Source organism: Brienomyrus brachyistius, chromosome 7 (genome assembly GCF_023856365.1).
Source record: "Brienomyrus brachyistius isolate T26 chromosome 7, BBRACH_0.4, whole genome shotgun sequence".
Taxonomy (NCBI): Eukaryota; Metazoa; Chordata; class Actinopteri; order Osteoglossiformes; family Mormyridae; genus Brienomyrus; species Brienomyrus brachyistius.
The window spans coordinates 19,986,396-20,012,041 of record NC_064539.1 but is presented as its reverse complement, the minus strand read 5'-3'; the positions used below and the strand labels follow the sequence as shown (position 1 = coordinate 20,012,041).

Genomic DNA, 25,646 nt, shown 5'->3' with positions numbered 1-25,646 from the left:
TTACTGGTGCACACGTTGAAGTCTACATGCAATGCCCCATATTTTTACTCCTCTGGGAACCATGCTGGTGTTAATGGGCTACTGGTCACTGGAATGAGCCCCCCACCCCCCGGGTATTATTAATAGCTATAGTTTGAAGTGGCTTAAAGTGCAGTGCAGAGCTGTGGTTTTCTGTGCCAGTAAAACATTCGTGATTACTGCTTCTTTGACGGGTATCTCTGGCAATGGCTGGATTTTTCCATATCTGTGCACATGGGGGAAAGTGAAAAAAAATAAATAACCTCTATTAATTTCAATTAAAACCCACAGAAAAAAATGCGTTTAGGCTGATTGTAGCTGAAATGATCCATCAGACTGCGCTAATGCAGTGGGTGAGGGGAAGTGTGTCGCTATCCCATGCAGCCCCTTTCCTCTAACTCACTACTAAACAACTGCCAGCAGTCATACCACCTGCATTTCAGACTCTGTAATCTACCTGAAGCTAAGCAAGTTTGGGCCTGGCCAGTACTTGGATGGGAGACTGACTAGGAAAGCTGGGTTGCTGCCTGGAGAGGTGTTGGTGTGGCTACCAGGTTAGCCCATCCTGTGGTCTGTGTGGATCCCAGTGCCCCAGTGCAGTGATGGGGACACTGTGCTGTAAAAATGGTGCCATCCTTCAGATGAGATGCAAAACCAAGGTCCTGACTGTCTGAGGTCATGAAGGATCCTTGGGCATCTTTGGAAAGAGTAGAGGAGGTACTCTAAGCTGAAACTGCCAACTATGGCCCTATCAAATCTAGCCTTCTAATCATTGCTTATATTTAACTGGTGAATTCTCTGCTCCTCCTTAGCTTCTGTGGGTGTGTGGGATGCCTAACTGGTTCAGCAAAAAAACAATTTCAGTGTCTTAAAATGCCTGTTTAAATGTTATGTACAGTTTAAGTATCAGTATTAAGCACATGAAAACACCTAACTTACAAAAAAAGAGACATCTAAACATGGCCCTGATACTTACAGCATCAGTTGAATACGGGGCCTCTAACACATCAGCTCCATCTTTCCATTTGTTGTGATTCCAAAATGTCCGGCTTCATAACGTCCCTCACTGCATGGCTGAACCCATTCAGTCAATAGTGACCTTCAAACTGATTGTTTTTAATAATTCAGTTGCTGTTTACATGTCTGTAATTATTTTTTACAAAATAATAATTATTAGCATAAATTGAATCATTTGCAAAACAAACCTGAAAGAAGTTTCTTCTTTTTTAACTGCAATTTAGGCTTTAAAAGTCTGATTCCCAGCGAGTGACTCAGAGTTCGGGTATAAGGTGAACTAGCTTTTTTCTGGCAGAAGTGTGTCTAGGTTCACAATCAGAACTTCAGATATTTTGCACCATTAATGACAAATCATTCAGAATTAATTTTAACGATTTAATTTCATTAAAAAAGAAAAGGTTAGCAAGTAATTCCAAAATCTAGTCTTTTTCAGTAAAGAAAACATAAACACATGTTTGAATCATCCAAACAATGCAAACTCAATTCGCTGTTCAAAGGATAATGTGAAAACACACTCCTGGAAGCCAGGAGGTATATCCACACATCTGACAAGAGTTCCAAAATGCAAAAAGCGGAAATATTAGATTTTAATAGGTGTTCTCTCCATGGGGTGCCAGGTTTCTCGCTCGACAGTCCCTCACTAAATAGCCCGATGATTCGATACATCTGAACAATGTAGCTATTTCAAGGCCACATTGCAGGACGAATTAAATGGGGACCAGCAGAGAAGATAGGCCAAGCACTGTCTGACAGCCCCGGTTTCAGACGACTCATGCTGGACCAGTCAGTAACTGTCTTACTGCAGCTTCATCTGGGTCTCGGCAAACTCCCTCATCTCCAGTGGCGTGCGGAGGTACCCCTCGATCTCGCTGTCCGAGATCTCCTCATCTCCCGTCACCTCTGGTCCCGTGTCCGCCAGCCGAGGTTTCTTTGACGGCTTCCTTGTGCACGGGGGAACAAACGGGTGCCTCTTGCCCCAGTGTTCTGCAGAGCCGCGGGCCGGTTCCCCTCTCGCTTCTGGGTTCTTTGCAGATCCCGTCACCGTGACGACCACGTCCCCTGAATCGCGCACGCTCTGCGCCGTCTGACAGCCCTTGGCATGGGGCGTAGGGCGCTGCGAATGGTGGAAATTAGGCTGTCCTTCAGAACAGGGGGAGGACCCAGTCGGTAGATCCTCACAAATAGGGGCCACACCGCTGGTACACGGAGAAAGGGGTAACGTGGAACTTGGGGTATTGCCTGCATTCAGACCCTCAGTGTCCATGGCCAGTGCGTCCTCGTGGCTGCGAATTGCCCGCTTCAGCAGTGTGAGCCGATGCTTCAAGACGTCTTCGACCAGCACAGCCACTTTCTGGGGGCCGACAGCAGCTCCCTTCTGCCAGGGCAGCTCCTGGCCAAGCCGACACAACACCTCCTTCAGCTCCGCCACGCGCTTGGAGGCCGGCCCCGGCACCGCCACCTTGGCCATCTGGCAGAAGCGGCCCAGCGAGAGCTTCAGGCGGACCGGAGACGGCTTCAGGGACAGCCAGGCCAGGTACACAGATGCCACCATCACCGGCACCGGGTGGCGGCCAGTCATCAGCCAGGTGTCTGATGCCAGCTCCACCAGCGCCGAGGCACGGCTGGCCAGCCGGTCCGCACTCTCACAGAACTCCTCCGGGACACCTGGGGGGCTCAGATGGTACCTTAGGGAACACAAATCCAAAGCGGGTGAGACACAGCCTCACTGCTAGTCTGCTACACAACATCCTCTTCATGCATGATCCCGGTTGCCATGCCAACTGCGTACAACTGTGCTTTAAAACTAAAGCACGCTATGTTACAGTTATTCGGCGAAAAGCCCAGCGGTTCACAGGGGGTACACAGACCACTGACAAGCAGTCCACCATGGCTACAGGAAACATATTAAAGATTAAATTAGGTTCTGTTATACTTTACAAAGCTCTACAATTAAAGGATACATTTGTAGTTGTAAAAAATTAAGGAACATTTTCTACAACCTGGAGTTCTACGCCCAAACAGGTAGAACCAGTACAGGGCATCCAGTAAACACAGTGCTGGAAAAAAACTTTATTATTTATTAACCAACATCTCCACATTGGAGGGGGGACTTTTCCTTAAAGTACAGACTCAAGCACTCAAACTCACTCAGTCACGCAGGTGTCAGAGGACAGTGAGCTGATTGGATAATGAAACTCTGACACAAGCCAGTCCAGGCATGCTAAGCTGCCCCCCGCCCTCCCCCACACCACCCCACCTACTCTCGACAGTGGCCCTCCATCAGGTCCATGATGTTGGTGTGAGGTGACTCCAGCTTCAGGGTGCTCACTACCATCTTATACACTGTCCCCATGAGGCAAGAGTCTGTGTCCAGCAGGGAGCTGACCGTTCCCATGGTGATGGGCCAGCCCTGCATCCGGCAGCCCAGCAGTACACAGCAGCCGGCCAGCACCTCCTTCTTCGGCAGGCTAACGTGCAGGAAATCCGGCTTCTCGTAGGCCTGAGCGAACAGGCTCTCCGACGTCTCCTCGATGACAGGAGGTAGGCGCAGAATGCGGCAAAGCGCACGGACTCGCTTCAGGCCTGCGGGTGGTGTGGTTGGTGTCAGTGGAAATCCAGTATTCAGTCCAGTATTAAATCCAGTATTCAGAACTCTGCCAAACAGAATTTACAGCTGGATGATGGGACTTAGATGAAAGGACTTACCTTTAATTTGATTCCTGCAAGGCTGCTTGTCAACTGCTGTACTTTCACAATATCGAACAACTGAAAGAGCGGGAAAAAAATGTAATTACATTGACATAAAGTCACCAAAAAGTTTAAATTAAGAGAAGGACCCAGCTTACATAAAAGGGTAAATATCTCCCAGCGTAGAGGCTCCAGGGCGCACAGGATCGCGCGAATACACGTTTAAAGCGTCCGGCATACCTGTCCCTTGAATCTCTTCGCTGCGGGTGGTGGTGAGCTGCCCCTCGGACACCACAGAGCCGCAGTCAGTGCACACCAGCTGGGGCTGCGAGTACAGGTCGTCCTCCACCACGTTGGAGGAGCCGCAGTCCGGGCATTTACGGCCAGATTCCATCGTCTGTGCAGCAGCCCGTTAGGGGCAGGCGGGATTAGCGAAGCCGGTTCGGGACAGATGTCCCAGAATTGCGACGCTACTATCAGGTAGCGGCTACCTGCAGTTCGAACACAATGGAATAATCAGCTTTAAAAGCACGCTGCCACCAACAACGAATGAATGAATCAGACCAAATGCGTTAACACGACAGGCGAAGGCCGTGTATATTTGGTAATTAAACAGAAATTAACCAAGAAATACAGCAGCGTGGGGAAAAAATCTAAACATACAGGTACTGCACAGCTAAGTCATAAAGGAATGCTGTAAAAATAACAAATATACAAGTTCAACTCTGAATTTATCCAACCGCTACTCAAATATCAGGCTGCATATGAACCAGGCAGATTAGTTGTACTCTCAATGGCCACCACTTGGTCCAAATGACTCGTTGTAAGGGTTAGGGGCGGAAAATTCCCGCGTGTAATACTTAAGCACCTCTAACCTCAACAGTCTGCCAGCCTGAATGATCATATGAAAAGTGCATTTATTACCAATTCCTAAACAAACAGTACTATCATAATGTCTACATTATGCCCCCCTGTATGCAAGGGCGTAAATTTGGGTTGAACATTGGGGAGTTTAAGGCCTCGATCCATTTAGGGGGAGACATGATTATTGACGGGAGGATTTTATCAACCGGTTTTGATTATCTGGGGGATACATCCATCCATCCATACAACCTCCCCGTAATTTGTGCCCATGCTCGTATGTACAAACTTAAGACTGAAACAGTGGGAGCACTACGTTTTGGAACCAATATTAAAAATACAAAATTAACGCCACTGAAGAGTTACTGCAATAAACGCGAGATTCTACAGTCAAAAAGATAACGGCTAGGTGAGTGAGGCTGGTTGCCAAGACAAAGATTCACGGCGTACCCAAGCCCATACTTATAATGTTACGGATATAGTATGCACGCAAACAAATTTTATGTATCACTATTATTTATAGATTATATGATTTTATGTAATCCATTTTCATTATCGTTTTAGGCGTTTCCTGTGAGTTTTTGATCTTTCGGAAACTCCAAAAATATTCCCGTTTAATTGTTAGCGGTAAACTCGCGAGTAACCAAAACCTGGAAAGTCAACATCACGAATACGGAGGGACGGCTGTTTAATTCGGTTTTGCTCCTAAGCGTGAGGCTGCGTTGTCGAGAATTCTTACCGGCTTATTTACGATATAACACTTTAACACTGGTACTGCCGACGCGTAGTCCGTGTAGAAATCTATTTACTGTCTCAGGGTTCCGCATACCGGCTCCAAATATTGGTTCCGCACAATCCCATCGACGCTTTCAATACACACACGGTCTGCTTTAGTTTATAATTATGTAATATTTTTATTGCTGTTGAATATGAAACACACACATAACTCGAAATAATGTTTGACGTTTTTTTTATTAATGTGTTACATGTTATTTTTGTAATATGTCTCAATAATTGGTTTGCTTAAATGTTTATTTGGCCTGTAATCACTGAAGTGGATTTCACGTTAACGCGTGTCTGAAAGTTCTATTTTAAACTATGACACACATTCTGAAAAGAACGTTCCAATTATGTGTCTCGTTTTATGACCTAAACAAACCCCACTTAGCTGGTACCCTTCTCATATAAATAAAAGACCAAAATATGCTAATGGGTTAGAGCAGGAGTGTGAAACAAATTTCAGTTAACGGCCTTGTTGGACTATACTTGTGCTCTCTACAAAGGCAAATAAAATATTATCATGTCGCATACAATAAACAGTGTATGATTATACTGGTGTGATATAAGATGAACAATATTTAGCGATATCTACCAACCTGTGACAGTGCAAGTAAACAATTTATTTAAAGGCAAATTGCTTTTCGGTTTAAACATTTATATAAAATCACGTAATTGTGAGCTCCGGTTTCCTCCCATGGTCCAAAATCATGCAGGATAGCTTAATTGGTGAGTCTAAATTGGCCCTGTACTAGTGTGAGTGTACGGCGTGTTGGCGACTGTCCGGGGTTGGTTCCCGCCTGCGCCCATTGTTCTCGGGATAGGCTCCACCCCCCCCCCCCCACACAACCCCATTTTGGATGAAGCGGATTCAAGAAATGGATGGATGGATGTAATTATGCTGTTTATAATTTATCAGATGTTATCACAAAATACAACTGACTTCACCCTTCTATACAAGTGATCTTTCAGGTTGTTGGAATGTACAAAAATAATGAAAGAAAATCATTAGAGTTATACTCTACAAGCATGCTAGAAAAATATACAGATCTATCAATTTTTTTGGTTGAAAATGTGTGGTCATCTTCAATGAAACAATATGGTAGGAGATATAAAGAATGAAGTAAATGAATAATAAATTGTCTTCATGGGTGGCGATTCACAGAGAAAGCTTTTCAAGTGCCATACTCTTCAGCAAATCGCATATCGACTTTGTGGATCGGATCTGCGATTTCATTTCACCTTTGCCATTTTCACTGTCTTTGTTTTTAAGAGTGCGTGTGTTCTGTAGGAGAAAGAGAACGAATGTGACCGATCAATGCTGTCTGCCGTTTCCATGCAGCAATTACGCCCTTGACAGACAATTATTTTCACATTTGCAGTGATATAGGGCTCCTTCCATCCCTCTCTCTCTCTCGCTCCCTGCTTCCCTCCCTCCCTTGAGCAGGGTTATCACCTGCTTGGAAGGAGTTGCCGCCTACCCCATTTACCGAGATGTCCCTGCCAGGGACTGATCGATTCAAGCTGTTCTCCGCTCACAATTGGTGGGAACGAGTGACGAAAGTCCCTGACAGGAGATTTAACAAGATTCCCAAACAATGATGCCAAGTCTTGTGGGCCCCAGCAAACATAAAAAAGTCCCCCAGCTAGAAATAAATGCCACAGACATGGTTAGTTCTCATATGGCCACAGGCACCTGCGACAGCTCTAGTGTAAAGAACATCAAGAGGGATACCCGGTGTAGGTAAGAATCAGTCACATTTACAATAGGATCCAGTAAAATAAAGATAAACACAGACAGTCTGCCCAGGGATTGAATTTGACACCCCCTGGTGTGAAGAAATGCATCTAAGAAATTATCCATCTTGCCAGTAAAGTTGGCTTAGTGTCCCCAGTAAAGTTTTCAGCTAATTACTTCTCATAACCACCATCGCCGTCATAAGTTCACCGTCTTTATTTTCATTTGCTTTAGACTTTCGCATGTGACCTTTTCACATGGGTATGCTGGTGTCAAAATGGCCACCTCTCCGATCCCAGTTTGCCTTGATCACAGTGACAAAACGAGACACGTTAACAGACTGACACCGAGCCAATTAAGGCTGTAATGCTGATGGCCGACAAACTGTGAAACCACCACCAAACTGGAACATTATACACCCAATAATGATCTGGTGCAATATTCTCCAAAAAGGGGAAAAAAACACTAACTTTACAGTGATGAAAGTTTTCTAACTGGTCGAGTTGCATGTGAAAAACAGGTATGGCGTTTTCTTACAAATGTAATATTAATGCATTAAGCCAGTTCCGCAATCAGACATAAAGTGCAGATGTCAGAGAACTTACGAGACAAATATGTTCCAACATCAGAATCGTTCTCTGTTGGTTTGTTTTAAAATAAAACATTTGCGGTTTTATAATAAGCAAATCACATAAAAACTGTACTGCACTTTTTGGACTTCTGCATTAAGTTTGAGAATCGTGCGGTATTGCGTACAGATTTGCGGAGGAGGGACTGCATTTGCACTGCATGCAACCCTCTGGGTTTACATGCACATTAATTGCACTACAAATGTCGCCCATTTTTGGATGACAGGAATCAACACAGGTTGCAGTGCCCTGTTGTTCAATATGCATTATGAATCGTAAATTAGGCTTGACTGATTTGACCTTCTCCTTGCGTGAGATGTTCCATATTTTAATATTTAAAGCCTTTAATCACGTTTGTGCTCCACCACCATCCAGAAAAAAGTGAATCATGACAGATGTCTGCTATCCTGAGGAGCAGCATCTGGGCTTGGGCTCCCAGCTAAGGGGGGGGGGGGGGGGGGGGGCTCTATGACACAGCAGCACTCGGTCCCTCAGAAGGGAGCCTAGATGGCCTTCTTGGTTCCGCTCAGGTCCATCAAGATGCTGGGGTTCTCCTCCATGACGCGCACCAGCAGGTTGTCGATGTAGTCTTCCAGGTTGCGGATCTTTTTGCTCTGCTCAGCCAGCTGGGCTTGCTGCTTGACCAGCAGGGCGATGAGCTCCGACCGGGTCAGCTGGGAATAAGGCCCCTCCTCCTTAGCCTCTGGCTCCTGAGAGGACGGGGTGACGAGAAGAAGGTTGGTGGATTGCAGGGAAACTCGGAACCATCATAGCACCACATACCTTCCAACAGAACATACATCTCCAAGTTACACAAATATATGTGTAGGCATCTGGACACCCAAGTTGTATGGGTATGTGGGCCTGCATACAACACACTCACACTCTCTCACACACATACATTCACAACTGCTGGCTGGGAAAACTATGCTTGAAAACCTCCCCACTAGGTGTGCTAAAAATGTCAAGACCCGTTACTATATGTGAAGGACGGGTTCTTCAGATTGCTGGAGTTCTAGCCTGAGAACTTCCAGAGTCCTTTGCTCCAGTAAGAGATGATAAACCGATTAAAACATTGACACATACTGTGTTTGTGTGAAAGCAAACATTATTAAACATAGCAGGCTGTTCATTTTTGATACGTGTACAGGTATGTTTTTATGTATTCAGCCAAACATTCTTTGGAAACCTTAAAATTAGCTGTAAATGACCTTTCTCCTGATTGGTAGAGATGTCTAAGAGGACTTCACAAGCTCCATGGAGACAAATTAGATCAGCTGTATCCAAGAACGACTCGCAGCAGTACCTTTGATTTTTCTGATATCGCGGCCTGCACCCCCACATCGTGCCCTACTGGGGCAACGGCAGCACTGGTGACAGACTGGATCTCTGCAGTCCTCAGGGGCTTCACCGGGTGCCGTCTGTCAGAACAAGAGCTCTGTCAAGTCTCCAAAGAAATGGGGGTCAAGGAGGATACAGTACTTAAGAGGAACAACCTGAAGTGGCTCTTCTGTAGTGCCTTTGGGCAATTAAATCGACCAAAAGTGCTACATTAAGCCATCCAACTGGACAGAGGGGTAGAAAAATTAAGGCACTTAATTGTGAGTCTCTGGATAAAGAATTAGCTAACAGCTAAATGTAAATGTACGCATCTTTGTGTGAATCGGTGAGACAGATGGCTCTGAATGCATACAATCAGACGGTTCGCATTCAACCAGTTAGGTAATAAATACATTATACATGATGTCAGCCAGCAGATAAAAAAAGCAACACAAATGATTATGACACAATAGCCGATATTCATCACTTCATTTTCCTTTGCTTTCTGTTGTCTGTGGTCTTGTCTTAGGGTAATCTAGAAATAATTACGTTTCGTTTCCACCAGCTAGCTCTGGGGTTTAGGGAGTTGACCTGGAAAAATGGTCAGAATATACCCACAGAAATGCACCGCGAAATTGTTTAGCCCTTTCTCTAATTCAGAGAATTATCCAGTGGATTATGTCAAGAACAAACATAAGTCTCTTATTAAACACTTATTAAAGTTAATCTTTTCATAAGTTTATCTTCTTGTGTTTTTTTTTAAACTTCTCCTGCATAAATAAATTACCCAGCTGTATGAATCAATAACATTAACAATGTCCCTCATCTGTGGTTTGGATTGTTTTATACTAGCACACAGTTTAGTGCTTCCTCAACATGTCAATACTGAAATATCACACACACACAGTATCTGCTTACCTGTACAGGTGAAGCACCACAAGAATTATTTGTATTCTGTTCAATATGCAAACAGGCAAGATGGACTGAATGTAAACAACCAAAATGTACGCGAGAAATCTTCTAACAGAGAAAATAAGCCACTGAGGATAAAGAAGTATTTGAGGAAACCCAAAATCCATCCGAGATCTTTACTTCGCCTTCTGGAAAAGTAAGCGTAAGCTGAAGTCACCCCATCGGCCAAGATTATTTTTAACTCACAAACACACACACATGCCCACATGACCACGGCGTCTGAACAAAGTGGCTATAGGGTTTTAGATTTCGCAGCAGAGCTTCCAAAGCAGAATAAATATTAATGAGAGACCGGCTTTGTTCAGAGGAGTAGATACTCGGTACTAGCTTCTGGACAAAAAAAACCTACTGATGTATTAAATGCAGGGGAGAATTCCAGCACAGATCTGATTGCTTCCTAAGGAGTTATTCAAATTTACCTTAGCAGGATTCGACTGTGTATTTTTTCTTGGGTAATGAAATTTTCATGTTTTACTTTGTATGTGCATTACAAGCAATTTCACACAATAAAAGCTTGTTTCATCTAAATTTCTCATCCTTTTTATAATAATATTTTTATGAGAAATGATTTGATCATTAAAGAAAAAAGTGAAGCTGCACCTTAGCGTAACAATCTCAATATTGTATTAAAAATTAAACATACTGACAGGGAACAATGGATGCTTATCAGAAGAATTACAAAAAAATGGGATCAGGAAACTTTCCTGTGCAAAGTTGCCTAAGAGAGGGAAAGACAGAGAGGAAGGATGTGAAGAAGAAGAAAGAGGGAGAGAAAATGGCAGGAGTAGCAGAAGAGGCCACGGAAGAGTACATCCTTACTCAGAAAACAAAATGCAAATTCACGGTCTACAGTGCTTGTGGCATTGTCCACTGCAAATATCAATCATTATCTAGTGATTCATCAAATATTTTTCTGAGTGGAATGCCCATCAAGTCAACCGCAGATAAGTGGGGGGTGTAATAGATAAACTTTAAATTATGTCTTTAAAACAATTCAGTGCCTGGAATTTTATATGCTCAAGTTGTCAAATAGTATTTTGTATTCATACAAATCTGCCTTAATGCTTCATGGAATCAGGGAATCTGTCTGCAGGGATCGTGATTTATTCTTACCTGTATAGAGGTGAGACTGGCCCTCCCTCTTTTTCTCTAGTCTCACCACCTCCATCTATTTCCTGTGCTGCATTCATGTGCGGCTCACAGGACAGAATACAAGCCTGCAGTGCAGACCTCCTACCAGAGGTGGTGCTAGCAGGCCCAGAGCTTTCATGGGAAACAAAGTTAGTGGTTGTGGGGGAAGATGTTGACTTAAAGGAGCCAGAAGCCCACTGCCCTTTGCTGCTTTGAGACGGAGCTTGTTTCTTGTCTAACTCTTGCTTGTCCATTTGTGCAACTTTGGGTGTCACATCTACGTCTGACAAGTTTTCCCCGCTGTCTGCACACCATTCGGGCATGTTTCCACTTGTCTCCGCCATGTTCGGGTTTGCTGCTGGGGGTGCAGGTCCATGCTTTTTCTTCCATGACGGGACACTCACACGGTAATCAGTGGCACTTCTGTTCATTGACACGCAAGGCTTTTTCGCATCATCAGCTGCACTTTGCGACCATGTGCAGTGCTCAAAAGATGAACGACTGCATTGCACTTTGTCAGGCTTCTCCTCTTCATCTCTCCTCCCGTATCCGGGCAAGACTTTGTTACCAACATGCTCTTCTGGTTGGTTCACACGGCCTTTGGGTTCGGGGTTCATCAACTTCGCCTTGGTTGTAGATGCTTTGCCCTCTTCTGCTGTTAGAGTCTCTGCTGGAAGAAGACCATCTTCCCTGCCTACAATGGTACTACCTTCTGCAACACTGGGTACTTTCTTTCTGACATCATCAGTAAGCGCCCCGGGAAGACAGCATGCAATGTGTGCCTGTGTTGAGTCTGTTTCCTTCCTGGAGAGAGCTGTTGTCTCTATAACACTTGGTCCAGACTCAAGTGTGAAGTCTTCATTCTGACTGTCAGGCCGTCTGTTCACAGAAGTGCAGGGCCCAGTTTCTGAGGACTCTAACACTGGCTGGATCCGTGGTGCCAGAGGAGCTCTGCTTGGGGGCTGAGGGGCAGGACGTTTGCCTGCCCATGAACAAGCCAAGTCTGGCTCCATGCTGACAGCAGGACTGCCCGGAGCCAGTGTAGACGCGTTTCCCTGACCAGGAGTGGAAAGGAATGCAGTGACAGAGGCTGTGATGGGGTTCTCAGTCCGGGCCACATCCAGGTGTCCAGGCGGGAGAGGGGCCCGACACTTCTTCTTGGGCTGGACCAAGGACTCCACAGGGATGCCACCAACTTGACCTGGAAGCTCCTGATTTTGTTTTGTGAGACCCTGACCGCCTTTGAATAATTTGGCAGATGGGGCAGGTACCGAACAAGAGGAGGGACTGAAGGAGATTGGGGGGGACAGGTGGGGGGGGGGGGGTACCATAAGCTTAATATCTATCCATCAGAACAAAAAATTCTGCACGATAATTTCACAGAACACAGGGGTCCACCAGAATCTGGCTGGGCGGGAGACTGACAGTCGTCGCTTGCTATGACAGTCGTCGCTTGCTATGACAGTCGTCGCTTGCTATGACAGTCGTCGTCGTTGTTGTTTTTGACACACACACTCACAGCCAATGAATTTTTAATAGGAGATATACTGGCATTCTCTGTGGCTCTGAGAGCCTCAAAGAAAAGACCTGAAATGGATCCTTTGAGGAACCCGACTGCTACTCTCTTCGTCAGATGGAGGTGTAACCCCTCCCTCCCTTGACCCTGCCAGACTCGGTGGACTCACACACAAGCACACGCGCACGCACACACATATTCATGCACGCACTTACGCAGTGCATATATTCATGTCATTGTAGGGACTCTTCATTAATTTCTATGGGCATAACCCTAACCCTAACCATGACAACCCCCACCCAGCCCCAACCTTAACCATAAGTAATCAAAAGGCAAGACTTCTGGCCTTTTTAGTTATTTGATTTTAGTCACAGATTTTTGTAAAACTGTGTTTCCCCTTATGGGGACTGAAAAAATGTCCCAACAATGTCAAAATGGTCCCCATACACCCCCCCCACATACACACACCTATAAGATTGACAAGTAATAGCTCTGGATTGTTATAGCCTTAAGCATGGAGTGATGGAAGAGGACAGGGATTAGGTGAAGGTTTGGGTTACAGGCCACCACAAGAAAAGTGAGGCACTGGGTTTGATGCACACAAGGAAGGTCAGAAAAAAACAAATCAGAGGTTCGATGAAGGCCTGTCGTTAACCCCCCCGAGAGCAGCCATTGACATAGCAAAGAGAGGGGCTTTGACACTGTATAATTCAATTATGGACCCATCCATCCATCATCTTCCGCTTAATCCGGGGTCGGGTCGCGGGGGCAGCAGTCTCAGCAGGGAAGCCCAGACTTCCCTCTCCCCGGCCACTTCATCTAGCTCCTCTGGGGGGATCCCGAGGCGTTCCCAGGCCAGCCGGGAGACATAGTCTCTCCAGCGTGTCCTGGGTCTTCCCCGGGGTCTCCTCCCAGTGGGACATGCCCGGAACACCTCCCCAGGGAGGCGTCCAGTAGGCATCCTAATCAGATGCCCGAGCCACCTCATCTGGCTCCTCTCGATGCGGACTCTACTCTGAGTCCCTCCCGAATGACTGAGCTCCTCACCCTATCTCTAAGGGAGAGCCCAGCCACCCTGCGGAGGAAACTTATTTCGGCCGCTTGCACCCGCGATCTCGTTCTTTCAGTCACTACCCATAGCTCATGACCATAGGTGAGGGTAGGAACGTAGATCGACTGGTAAATCGAGAGCTTTGCCTTTTGGCTCAGCTCTCTCTTCACCATGACAGACTGATGCAGGGGTCGCATGACTGCTGACGCCGCACCGATCCGCCTGTCGATCTCCCGTTCCATCATTCCCCCACTCGTGAACAAGATCCCGAGATACTTAAACTCCTCTACTTATGGACCAATGTTTTTTTTTTTTTTTTTTTTTTTTTTTACGAAAGAAAAATCTGAAAAGCTGAACATAATCTAGCAAACCACACAGCGTCCACCTCACACGTACTCTTCACACCTTAGTGCCCCCCACCATTTCCTCATAAACCATTTACTACATTTTTATCTCAAATGCCATTTTTGAAGACTGACTGTGAAACACTGCTAACCCACATACTAATGAACTCTCTTCAGCGTGATCTGTGTGTTATGGGAAGTAGATGTCTGAGTTACGCACACACACCAGCACAGATACTAACGCCACAAGGCTCCTGCATGATTGGTACAGATTTAACAGCAGATGGCAATGGAAATGTGAGAAGGCACAAGGAACAGCAGCTTGTTGGGAGAACCTGCGTGGGCGTGGGGCGATTAGCTCGTTGTAATAATAATTAACTGTGATGAAGAGTGAATGTTAATAGATGGCTGAATGGTTGGTGATTGATTGTGATTAGTCTCTGTTGCTCACTGTTGATGGGAAATTCGCAGTTACATTTGCACTGAGCCTTGAGACAGGACCCCCCCCCCCCCCCCCCCCGCCCCCCTTCTGACAGAAGCAGGTGCTGCTGCTGAGTCACTCACCTGGGCTTGACAGCAGACACTCTGGTCAAGCGGCTGGGTCGGCCGGAGATTCCATGGAGCTCCTCTAGGGGGCTTTCTTCAAAAGGGCTGGAGCTGTTCGTGTCATCAAAGGGGTTTGAACTGTACACCTCCGGAGTTTCTTTACCTGGTCTCTGTTCTACCTTTGTGTTCACCTCTTGACTTATTTTCTCCTGATTCCTTTTTCCTAGTTCCTCCTGCCTCTTTCTCTCCTTCTCCAGTTCCTCCTGCCTCTTCCTCTCCTTCTCCTGCTCCTCCAGCCCCATCCTCTCCCTCTCTTGCTCTTCTTGCCTTTTTCTTTCTCTCTCCCGTTCCTCTACCTTCTTTTTTTCCAGTTCTTCCTGCCTCTTCCTCTCCTTCTCCAGTTCCTCCTGCCTCTTCTTCTCCCTCTCCTGCTCCTCCAGCCTCTTCCTCTCCCTCTCTTGCTCTTCCTGCCTTTTTCTTTCTCTCTCCCGTTCCTCCACCTTCTTTTTTTCCAGTTCTTCCTGCCTCTTCCTCTCCTTCTCCAGTTCCTCCTGCCTCTTCTTCTCCCTCTCCTGCTCCTCCAGCCTCTTCCTCTCCCTCTCTTGCTCTTCCTGCCTTTTTCTTTCTCTCTCCCGTTCCTCCACCTTCTTTTTCTCCAGTTCTTCCTGCCTCTTCTTCTCCCTTTCCTGCTCCTCCAACCTCTTCCTCTCCCTTTCCTGCTCCTCCAACCTCTTCCTCTCCCTCTCTTGCTCTTCCTGCCTTTTTCTTTCTCTCTCCCGTTCCTCTACCTTCTTTTTCTCCAGTTCTTCCTGCCTCTTCTTCTCCCTTTCCTGCTCCTCCTGCCTCTTCCTCTCCCTTTCCTCTAGCTTTTTCCTCTCCATCTCCTGCTCCTCCTGCCTCGTTCTCTCCCTCTCCTGTTCCTCCTGCTTCTTCCTTTCTTGTTCCACCTTCTCTGGCTTCATCTTCTCGAAGCCCTTGAAGGTGTCTGCAGAGCTGCCAGTACCATCTCCCTTTCCAACTCGGTGCAGATTCTCGGTAGAACCACGTGGAGAGCCGGAGAGACTGAGGGCTGACCCCGTGTGGCTCGGCTTGGCCTGTGGCTCCTCGTTGTACACGTGGCTGCCGTTGATGCAGATGGTGACTGGTTCTGCAGGGGCTTGTTTATGTTGACCCAGCAGTGAGAGGGGCCCGTGGCTCACTTTGCTGTCAGAGCTCCCTGAGCGCTTGTGGGTCAGGAACCCAAATATCTTCTTACCTAATAGGAATTAAACAAAAACACTGAGTCACAATTTAGCTTTTTCTCAAAGCGTCGACAGCTCTGGGGTTCCCTCCATGTTTGTATGGGTTTCCATCTATCCAGCAATGTAGTTCTGAAAAAAAGGGCAACTAATTCATGCCTAGAGGATGTGTGGACCCACTGATGACTGCTACGCTAAATCGATAAGCATAATTCAGAAAATTTATGGATGGAATTCTGATGGGATTTGAACCATCTTTTCCATTCTGGAAGCAATTCCCGTAAATACTACATTGCCCACTTACCGTCACTAGGGTCCTGATGGTCCTTGCTGGTGGTGTCCCACTCGGAACCAGAGCCCAGGTGAGACATTGACTGGGATATATTGCGCTGAAGATTGGTCTTGGGGGTCAGGAGTGACATCGATGACTTCTGGGTGCCGGTTTTGTCATCGTCCTCATTGCCCTCCTCTCCCTCGCTGTCGGTCAGGCCCTGGCTGACCGACGGCACGATGGCAGAGATGGAGTCGGAGTGCCCCCCCCTGTGCTTGCCCCGCAGCTTGTCCTTGAGCTTGCCCATGCGCGAGCGAGGCTTGTCCTGCGCTGACAGGTCGTACATGCTGGCCGTCATGTTGCTCCTCAGGAACTGGATGTCCAGCTGAACTTCACCGCGCTCCTTGTCCTGCTTGCCTGACTTGTTCAGGAGCTTGAACCAGCTGTTAGGAGAAAGGGGGCCTCGTCACACACAGCAAGCACCTCCGGCTCTCTGCTGGGTATGGGTTCACAACCCACGAACATCCGTTTTCGCTATTAAAATGTCACATGCCACATGGCTCGCAATGCTTCTAAATCCCTAGTGACCCTTTGGGCAGGGATACTACAGATTTTTAGATTAATTAAAAAAAAATGTGAATATTTAAATGTTAATCTGCTTTAAGAGTATCCTGCAGCACAAATATTAAGAATTACTGAATGAAATAGCTTCGATGTAGTTAACTACTTTATCTCTGTAGCTTGTAGTTCGAAAAGCTACCATTTAGAAGTAGTTTCCCCAACGTGGCTGACTGGTTATCTTTCTAAACTAATCATTTTTCATTCTGCCCTCAGAACAGTTTTGTGTAAGTAAAACTCCCACAAGCTACAGAGTAGGGCAGGGTTCCCGAAAATTCTGATCCTGGAGGGCCAGAATCCAGCACAATTTGCAGATTTCCCACTTTAAACACACCTACTAATCCTGGTAATTAGCTGATTAAGATATGATTGTGCTGGGAAATCTGCAAACTGTGCTGGATTCTGGCCCTACAGGACCGGAGGTGGGAGACCCTGGCGGAGGGTTTGCGGATACCTGTCGATTCTGCGAACAGCCACGTACGCTTCCCAGCAAACCATCACCATGGTCAATGGCTTGTACATTCGGCGGTCAAAGTTTTTCCTCCAAACAGCGAGTCAAAGAGCAGAAAAGGCAAACGGAGGAGTCGTATCTCACTTAAAGGATCATTTGTGACAGCCCACAAGTTAGGGTGTTGTTACAATATGGTAGCCCGACAGGAAAACGGCCGGGAGGTCGGGCTAGCATATGTAACTACGTGAGTAAAATGATCAGTCTTTGGTTTGACTGTGAATATCTTTCAAAAAAAAATCTAAGAAAAACTTCTAGATGCAGAAGTATAATGGTTTAATAATTTGGGGGGTGCTGTTTGGTTCAGTGGGTCAAGACTGCCCAGGTCAAAGGTTCAAAGCCCATAATCAGCAAAGTGACACTTCAGCCTCAGTTCCAGTAGCACTACATGCTGGTGACCCTGCACGTGACCCCCAAACTTACTCTCACCTGCATATGTGTCTGTCTCATGGAGAGTGAGATGGGATAGATGAGGCTGAGTATATACAGCATCTCTGTTCTATTACTTATTTCATGTTATTCAAAGGAGAATATATTTATGTAGCTGGAGCTCAATGACACTACAGGAAACCCTGTGAACCTTCATGCACTTAAATGTCACTAGAGGGTGGAGTAGTTAACAGGAATGTTTCCCTATTCATGTAAACAATTGGTTTAACTAATACGGGTTACAACATGTGCTTTTCCCCTATTGCTGACGTGCCGACAATCATCACAAACCTGAACGAACTTGTTGTGTAGCTCACTGTGTGAACAAAAAGGTGAGTGAAGAGGTGTTACCCTGAACATGGGGACGGGTGCATATTTGGGCAACAGTCTAAAATACCCAATGAGGTGGAGCTTCCTAACCCTAACCCTGCATGGCTTTCTGGAGCTGTTACCAACTTATTCTTTTGGGTTGGCTTATAAAAAAAAAAATACACCCAATGACTAATAGAAATGGCAACAGAAGCATTCCAGAAACAGACAGGCAAAAACACGGGCCAGCCCCGTCTGATGCCAGGAGGACCCGAGGTAAGAAAGTCAGGGCCACTGTGGGAGAAGATCAGAACAACATCGTGCAGGTCTGGCTGTAGTGCTGCCATCAGCAACCGGAAATGAACTGGCCTTCAACGAGGGGGGGTCGAAAGGAGACAGGGGCCGAGAATAGACGGGGTGGGGGGGGTCATGGGATTCTAGCTAATCTTATTCACCTTAAGGTTCAACTTCGCTGCTTCAGCACATTTGAGCAGAGGGCAGGAAGACGACAAATTTCTGTCTGTAACCCTTTCCTGTTCAAGAACAGTCCTGGTGTTTTACAAACAAGTGTCCTAGAGTAGAGTAAATATTAAATGTTCATTGGTGTTTGTAACATTCCATTTTACAGCAGCTACAGCAAAAGGACAGCACTTAAACACCCCCCAAAGAATCTTGTTACTAATTATTCTGATTGATCCCTGGTGAAGGACTGTTTCACAATGAGGGATGCACAAAGCTGAGGACTTGAGTCTGTTTTCTTTCGCAAGTCTCCGTATGTCCACTTATGTCGTTCCTCCTAAATGTCACTATCATTTTCCCCACCCATCGCTCCAGAGAGCCACACTCACGCCACTTCGCACCAGACCGATTAACGGCGCCGAGATCCCTAATCGCTTCCTCTGCGACCTGATCACACGCTTCAGAGCGCTCAAAGTCATCCTTCCGATTCCAGCCCCATATCAGTCGCACAGACTGATCTCTCATGCATCTCCCAGCTATCATAGTCATTTCAGAGAGAAATAATAAAAAAAAGGCCTGGACTATTCCTAAGATGACAATTCAACATGGGATAGAGTGTCTGATGAAAACGTCGTTGCATAAATTCAGTGTGTGTTTTTGTAGGCCTGTACATGCATTAGTCACATATCTAACTGTAGGCTTCATTCTGTATCTGCCCATGTAAAAGACAACAACTTAATGACAACAAGATAAGGGGATATTTAAGGGGGCAAAAGAGTTCATGGACGGAGGTACAATGAAACTCTCTTTTTGGGGACAATGAAACAACGGTTCCTTGGGCATCCATGTTCTATAACCATGGCAACCGTTTATTTGACCTCTGTAGGTCACAATCAACAGCAGAACATTTTTGTTAATTAAACTGCTCTCATTCAGGGTGAGCAGCCCCCCCCCCGCTTCTGAATTCAGCCGCTAATTGGGCGTGTCGATAAAGGAGGGGGCTTCATCAGTCACCATAACACCTGCGCACGTGAGAGACAGAAGGGAAACAGTGCAGCATTATGGGTCGACCTAGAAAAGAGGAAGGAGGAGGAAGAGGAAGTGGGGATTTTGGCGTACACACACACACACACTCACTCACTCACTCTCACACACACACACAAAGCGTGACATTTATTTTCGCGATGACTCGTCATCCGCTCTCACTTTGCTTTTAATTCATAACTACTCTCCTCCAACACGCAAGAAAAGGTGTTTAGAAAGTGGATCAAAGTAAGACCATGGCAGGGGTAGGGTTTTTCCACCTTTCACATATTCTTGCAGATAATTAAACGTCTACAGACGGACTATTTATTTTTTTTTGGATGACCGAGGTCTTCGGGCAGAAAACGGAAAGCAGGCCAACTGATCTGGACAAGAGAGATAGTATTTCTGCTCGCGCCTTCTCTGAGCTCCCCTCCCCAAACACACAACACTCACTTCCCACTAGCCAGCTCATTGTGTCAGTCAGAAGGCCTCAACACAACCAGGCTGACGCAACGTTCATTTATCAGGAAACGGCAGCCGTGCCAGCCGAGCCCAGCACCTACCCACGTGTGAGGAGGTATACTCAATCCAAAGTCAAATATTGCTTATTTAAATTATCTTTCATGCTGCGCTATTCTCATGCACTTCTGATTAACAACATTAATAACAGCAATTATTATGGCAAAAATGCAACTAGTAACATTCCCTAATAGGTGACCTGCTGGGCAAATTTCAGGGTCAACATGCCTCACAGGCTGGCAAACCTTATGGCAGTGGCCCTCTGGGAAAAATAACTGGGGACTCATGAATATATGATATAATTATACACAAGTGTAGGCAGATACTGTAACTAGGACTTGTGCTGGAAAGCTTTTTAGTTACTGTTTCAGTTCCTTAATCCCTGTGCTACCTGTGACCATCAAAGTGTCAGAGAAAACAAACAATGAGGCAAGACAGCGTCACTTCTGAGCATAGCGGCATGTGGGCGAGCGCATGACTGGCCGGATGGGAGGGGGGCTGGCTGGTCACATGGGGTGTGCGCGTCTTCAAAGCCTTCTTATTATTCTGGAGAAAGAGTGAAGAATTAGCTCATGGGAGTCTTACTGACATGAAATGTTCTGAGGGTAGAATGAAGAATGATTGGTTCAGAGAGATAACCAATCATGTTGTAGAGGAGGTGGGTCCAAGCAACTAGAGGAGGCGAGACCCGCCAATCAGATGTCTTGGTCTCGCCTCGTCTAGTTGCTTGCCAACCTTCAACTTTCCATGGGCAGGAACTAGAAAGGCTAATAAAACGACGGACCGCAGAGAACCATTCGTCCCTGGCTGACAGAGAGGAATATATAGAATAATGTCTCTAGGAAGGAAACTAACACAGACAGAAATAAGCGATGTCTTCTATCTTCAATTCATACAAAAATAATGCTTCGGTCAATTGTACGTTCTCCCAGTAGCTCATTCGAGTTGAACATTTTGGCTAATAGAACCACAGCTTCCAAGACTTTAAAATGAAACATTTTGGTGATTCACCTGGTTTGTTAAAGGCTGTGCCACCTGCAGGCCAACTGAGACACCCGTTGGAAACTCCGCATTAAGTTCTCTTGGCTGGGAGCACAGTGGCACATCTGTGCACCGACTATAGCTAACTTTTCCCCCATCATTGCCAAATAATTTGTGTGCTCTTATTTTTGTTTCTCTTCTAGGCTTTCGATTATTTTGTGACTCGTAGAGGGAAAAACTAGCTAATGTTACAGTTTAACAGGCATTTTAGACTCAGAAGGCTACCTACGTACAGAAGGCTGGTATCACAGCATAAAACGTTACAAACCAAAACATCCGAGTAATGGAACTGGAATGTGAAGTGAATCAGCGGCTCTGAGGACGTGACAGCACTGGGGGTGGGTACAAGGAGGTCCTCGAGACGAAGGTGGAAAGAGCTTGATTTACATTCATCTACAAGGTCGAGTTTCAAAGGAGATCAGTTTACACATAATGGGAACTACTGTGGACACACACACGTACCAAGGATATGCACACATGCCCAGGTATGGGCCTAATCACACAGCCAAAGGCATCAGACACACACACACACACACACAAGCACACACAAGCTAACCAGCAGGCTATGCAACTGCAGTAGGGTTACAACACTGTGTTAAGTAATAAGACTTAATAACAGGATGGGAATTAGTCATATACTGGAGAGCAAATTGAAGTCTATTACTGATAAATTGCAATGCCGACACTGAAGCTGCTAAGGAAGGAGTAACCAAACTAATGACATCTATGTTTTCACTAAATAAAAGCCACTCCACACTGTATATTACACGTTTCAAGACACTTCAGCCTGTTCGATACTGTTACGCAGTGAGCCAATCAAAAAATACTACCCCTTCCTTCCCTCCCTCCCTCTCACACACACACACACACACACACACACACTCACACACACACACACACACACACACACACACAATTGACTCAGAATACCCCTCTCATTCGGAAGACTTTCCACTGGCCAACGCCCCCAGCGGCTACCGACTGGCCCTCGGGCTTCTCTGAAAAACGTCTTTGTAGAAATGTGCGTTTGGCAGCTTCTGTTTTACAGGCACTCGTTTATTTTTAGGAAAGTTGGTGGATTCAAAATAACAACACTAATAATAAACCGAACAGCTCCTGTGGTTATACTGTAATGCAGAAGGACCTGGGGGAGGGCGGGTGGTACCATTTTAATTCACCTAGACTGTAGTCCAAATCTACGATTCCCAGACAGGACCCGTAGGTGTGACGGTCCTTGTAAGGGCAGGTAGAGCAAACGGCATTTTGCCCCCATGTGTGGCAGTTTCTCATTGACCTCTGCTGGACCCCTGTGACCTGGTCACACTAAAAGTAGTTTGGCCGGTACATTGCGTGGAAATACTAGGCGTGATCAGTCACAAAAAGAAACAACAAAAACACGCTGGACCCGGAGGACACTAATTTTAAACTTGAACAAAACTTTTCATGCAACAGCCTTATCTTCTCACGAAACACCTTCATTTAACATTCGATGTGATACCTTGTGGAACAGAAAGCAAGCAGGGGGCCGTCACAGTAAAGGAGCCACTCACTCTGTTTTGTTGCGGGATTTGTTCGCTTGCAGCTGCACCAGGTCGATTATGGCTTGTCCCAGCATCTTGTCCATGCCCATGAGAGCACGGTGCATCACCTGCACGTACAGCGTGCTGCGATCGGCGCTTCCCTGCTGGAAAAGCGGCAGGTCGAAGGTGGCCTCCTCCTTCCACATGGGGGTCACGCTCTTCTCGGCTACGGCCGTGGAGAATTTGTCCTTGGCCACCTGCATGATGGCGTAGGCGTCGTTGGTGCCATTCTTGCCCTTGATCTTAAGACCCCTCGCCTGTAGCACTGTCACCTTCACGCTTGTGGGGCACCACTGCTGACTCTGCTCCGCCAAAGACATCGGTGCTTCTCTGCAAGCTTTGGGGGCGCCTCTGCTCAGAAAAGCTCCTGCTTCGGTGGAAAGAATTTCACAAGACTGGACACGTCCCCCGCTTCGCCGAAGGCACTTTAATAAACTGTATACTAACCTAAAAGTCGAATCAAAATATACACCAATATGTCTTATTGGTCTATACACCGATATAGCCCTATATTAAATAAATTACGGTCGATCGATTACGCTAAAGAAATATTTTGTTACTGATGTTCTGACCTACACATCAAAAATCAATTATCACACATAAAACAGATGAATAACACATTATTTATATTGCGCTAAACTGATTTCACAATCCTGGTACCAGATATTTGTCAGGTGTTGTATATTTCCTGTAAAGTGCCAGTCCGTCCGAATCCATTAAAAGACTTAAACTTCAGCAGGACCCTGTGATGTATGGAAGAAAGTTTCCTGTTTCTCTATTCTCTCGGGCGGTAACGGAACAGCCTAAAAGGATCCCGATCTGCTGGATCCCGCCCGTCGAATTAACATGCCACTTTTTCCGACCCACGAGTTGCCAGACAATGTGTCCGCAAACAAAGTATCCAGTTCCCGATTCGACTGCGTTACAATGTTTCGTCCCGCGAAGTTTTCCTACTCCTTAGGTGTTAATGATCTCAAGATACTCCGCCCCTCGGCTTCCTTCACGAAACAGACCCTGGCGTCTTATTGGTTCAATGTTTATCAATCATTTGAATTAAGGCTGCTGATAGGAGGATACGGAAAGGGGGCGTTGACAGGTAGCTTCAGCCGCCAGGCAACAGTTCGTGGACAATTACATCAAAGCGAGAAGTTCAAAACTTCTGTTAAAATTAAACGGGATTAAGCGACGCCGTGTCTTTCCGTGATAGTGTTGTACAGGGGAAGTTTATTTGTTGATGTGACTTCCCACCTTGGTGTAAGGAGGGGAGGGGTCAAAATGCCAGTTTTCTGGACCGTTGACATAGTTTTATAAAATTCAAATACTGTGAACTTTTACTAATGTTTTTATGCATGCTTAGGTTTAATGAAACCGGTTTGGCTGGAGCGCATTTATGTAAATTAATTTTGCAATGAATATAAAATGCAGTATCTTGTTTTCCAATAATATGTTAATAACATGTTTATTATTTGAATAATTTATCTTAAAATATCATTTGGGTTTTTGAAATTTGGGGCTGTACGTGACATGAAAAGGGTATCAAAGCCGCCAGACCTTAACGATTTGATTACATGTGTAATGATAATGATCAGGACTACTTTAAATGACTACTTAGGGAAACTGGGTATGTGTCCTGTTTCGTCATAGCAACTGCTGCGTCAGATTTTAATCTGAAAGACGTGTTTATTTAAATCCCAGTTGACCATTTTCACAAATCTTTTGATAAAAGTAATTCATTTCGCACAGTGGCACTTTATTACCCTTATCCTGCTGTGGCAGTGCACACAGTACGGGGGCAACCCCCATAATTACCCCATCTGAGCGCCTCCAGGGCCAGCAGAGACTCCGATGCTTAATGCTTCAATACATTTTGCGCAACTACCCCTATAGCCTTGTAGCAACGTCTGAGTAATTCAACAGCTGCATGATAAAGCGTACCACGCCCGCCTTGTGTTCCGCATAAATATCTAATTTTTGTATGAGACAAGATTTCTTGTTTCTCTTAACATGACTTGATCTTTAATAGGAAGTAAATGTAAGAGAACGATAGAGGTTTAACATTGAAAAGACACAGACAGGTGACAAACATGGAAACTAAAATTTCATGGATATAGATTGTACTTTTTTGTATAAAGAATACTTTTTGTAGGTTTTTCTTGGCTACCAGTTTTAGAAGTAGTGCTATAAATATCGTTGATATTGCGTATCAGTACTAGGGTTTTGGGTCTGCGGGGGTGCAATGACATTCATTACCCAGCAGAGGCCAGTCTATGTCTAATACCCGGTCTGTTGTCAAGGTCTTTTGGAGGTCCTATCCTTCGATGGGACATTTTGTTAGTTGCAGTCTTGTAGAAATATATGAAGATATCAAAATAGTAAACTGGCCTGAACACTGTAATGGTGAGAGAAGCATAATCTTTGCACACATACGCCAGCAGAATCGGCTGAGGGGTAGTTTTTTTTTTGGTTATTTATCTCTCCGTGTTACGGAACTATAAGGGAAAACAGTGGTGCTAGAGAATCTAAATCATACTGCAGGCTGTAGTACGGCTTGACATTTAGACAACCAGTATCAACAATATGACATTTGAAAAGCTCAGGTCCAAATCTCCCACAACGGAGTGCAAAAGGTGACTAATGACTGTTAACTTCCTGCTTGGGGAGCCACAGTCCCGTTGCAGCTGGGTCGAGAGTGGCTCTGCAGGCCTGTTTCTGCCTTTTATTTGTGTGTGCGTGACTGACTGTTCGACCACTCACACTTGAAGGTTTTTGTCCTTTGCAAATTTTCTCAGCTCACTGGCATCTACTATCACTTGAAGCACAGGCATGTTATATGTCTTTCGGGAGTTTGTATTTTTGCATATTAAAATTTGAGGATGTGAAACACAGTAAATCTTATACAGATTCTCTCACACAACGTGGTGTGCCCAGCCCAAAGTGGGCAATCGCTCTACCTTTCACCCTTTATTGATCCAGATCAGAGAGAGAGATGTATATTACCCAGAGGAAGAAAGGCAGTTTAAAAGGCACCAAGTGGCCTGAT

General features: G+C 45.7%; 2 protein-coding genes across 6 annotated transcripts; both read right to left on the bottom strand.

The window, feature by feature from the left end:
- Positions 1–1,396: 1,396 nt before the first annotated feature.
- On the bottom strand, positions 1,397–6,161 carry brf2 (BRF2 RNA polymerase III transcription initiation factor subunit). Of its 2 annotated transcripts, none has more exons than XM_049020684.1 (5): positions 5,324–6,161; positions 3,964–4,214; positions 3,742–3,801; positions 3,297–3,618; positions 1,397–2,720 (listed from the first exon to the last, which is right to left on the bottom strand). In XM_049020684.1, the coding sequence occupies exons 2-5, from the start codon at positions 4,115–4,117 to the stop codon at positions 1,832–1,834; spliced, it is 1,425 nt and encodes a 474-aa protein (XP_048876641.1). In that variant the 5' UTR covers positions 4,118–4,214; positions 5,324–6,161; the 3' UTR covers positions 1,397–1,831. The 2 variants fall into 2 exon arrangements, with proteins under 2 accessions (XP_048876641.1, XP_048876642.1); XM_049020685.1 differs by lacking the exon at positions 5,324–6,161 and adding an exon at positions 5,235–5,313.
- A 1,139-nt stretch (positions 6,162–7,300) lies between these two features.
- On the bottom strand, positions 7,301–23,588 carry rab11fip1b (RAB11 family interacting protein 1 (class I) b). Of its 4 annotated transcripts, none has more exons than XM_049020678.1 (6): positions 22,577–23,588; positions 16,151–16,560; positions 15,308–15,863; positions 14,627–15,277; positions 9,035–9,149; positions 7,301–8,438 (listed from the first exon to the last, which is right to left on the bottom strand). In XM_049020678.1, exons 1-6 carry the CDS (start codon positions 22,924–22,926, stop codon positions 8,232–8,234), a joined length of 2,289 nt encoding a protein of 762 aa, XP_048876635.1. In that variant the 5' UTR covers positions 22,927–23,588; the 3' UTR covers positions 7,301–8,231. The 4 variants fall into 4 exon arrangements, with proteins under 4 accessions (XP_048876635.1, XP_048876636.1, XP_048876637.1 ...); XM_049020679.1 differs by having other exon boundaries at positions 15,338–15,863; XM_049020680.1 differs by having other exon boundaries at positions 14,627–15,108; positions 15,397–15,863.
- Positions 23,589–25,646: the final 2,058 nt, after the last annotated feature.

Coding starts and splice junctions, on each gene's coding strand:
- rab11fip1b (XM_049020677.1), bottom strand. CDS start 22,926: ATGTCTTTGGCGGAGCAGAGTCAGCAGTGGTGCCCCACAAGCGTGAAG. Junction 15,864..16,150: donor CCATCAGGACCCTAGTGACG/GTAAGTGGGCAA, acceptor AATTCCTATTAG/GTAAGAAGATATTTGGGTTC. Junction 9,150..14,626: donor GTGTCTGCTGTCAAGCCCAG/GTGAGTGACTCA, acceptor TTGTTCTGACAG/ACGGCACCCGGTGAAGCCCC.
- brf2 (XM_049020684.1), bottom strand. CDS start 4,117: ATGGAATCTGGCCGTAAATGCCCGGACTGCGGCTCCTCCAACGTGGTG. Junction 3,619..3,741: donor TTGCAGGAATCAAATTAAAG/GTAAGTCCTTTC, acceptor CACCACCCGCAG/GCCTGAAGCGAGTCCGTGCG. Junction 2,721..3,296: donor ATGGAGGGCCACTGTCGAGA/GTAGGTGGGGTG, acceptor GTGTTCCCTAAG/GTACCATCTGAGCCCCCCAG.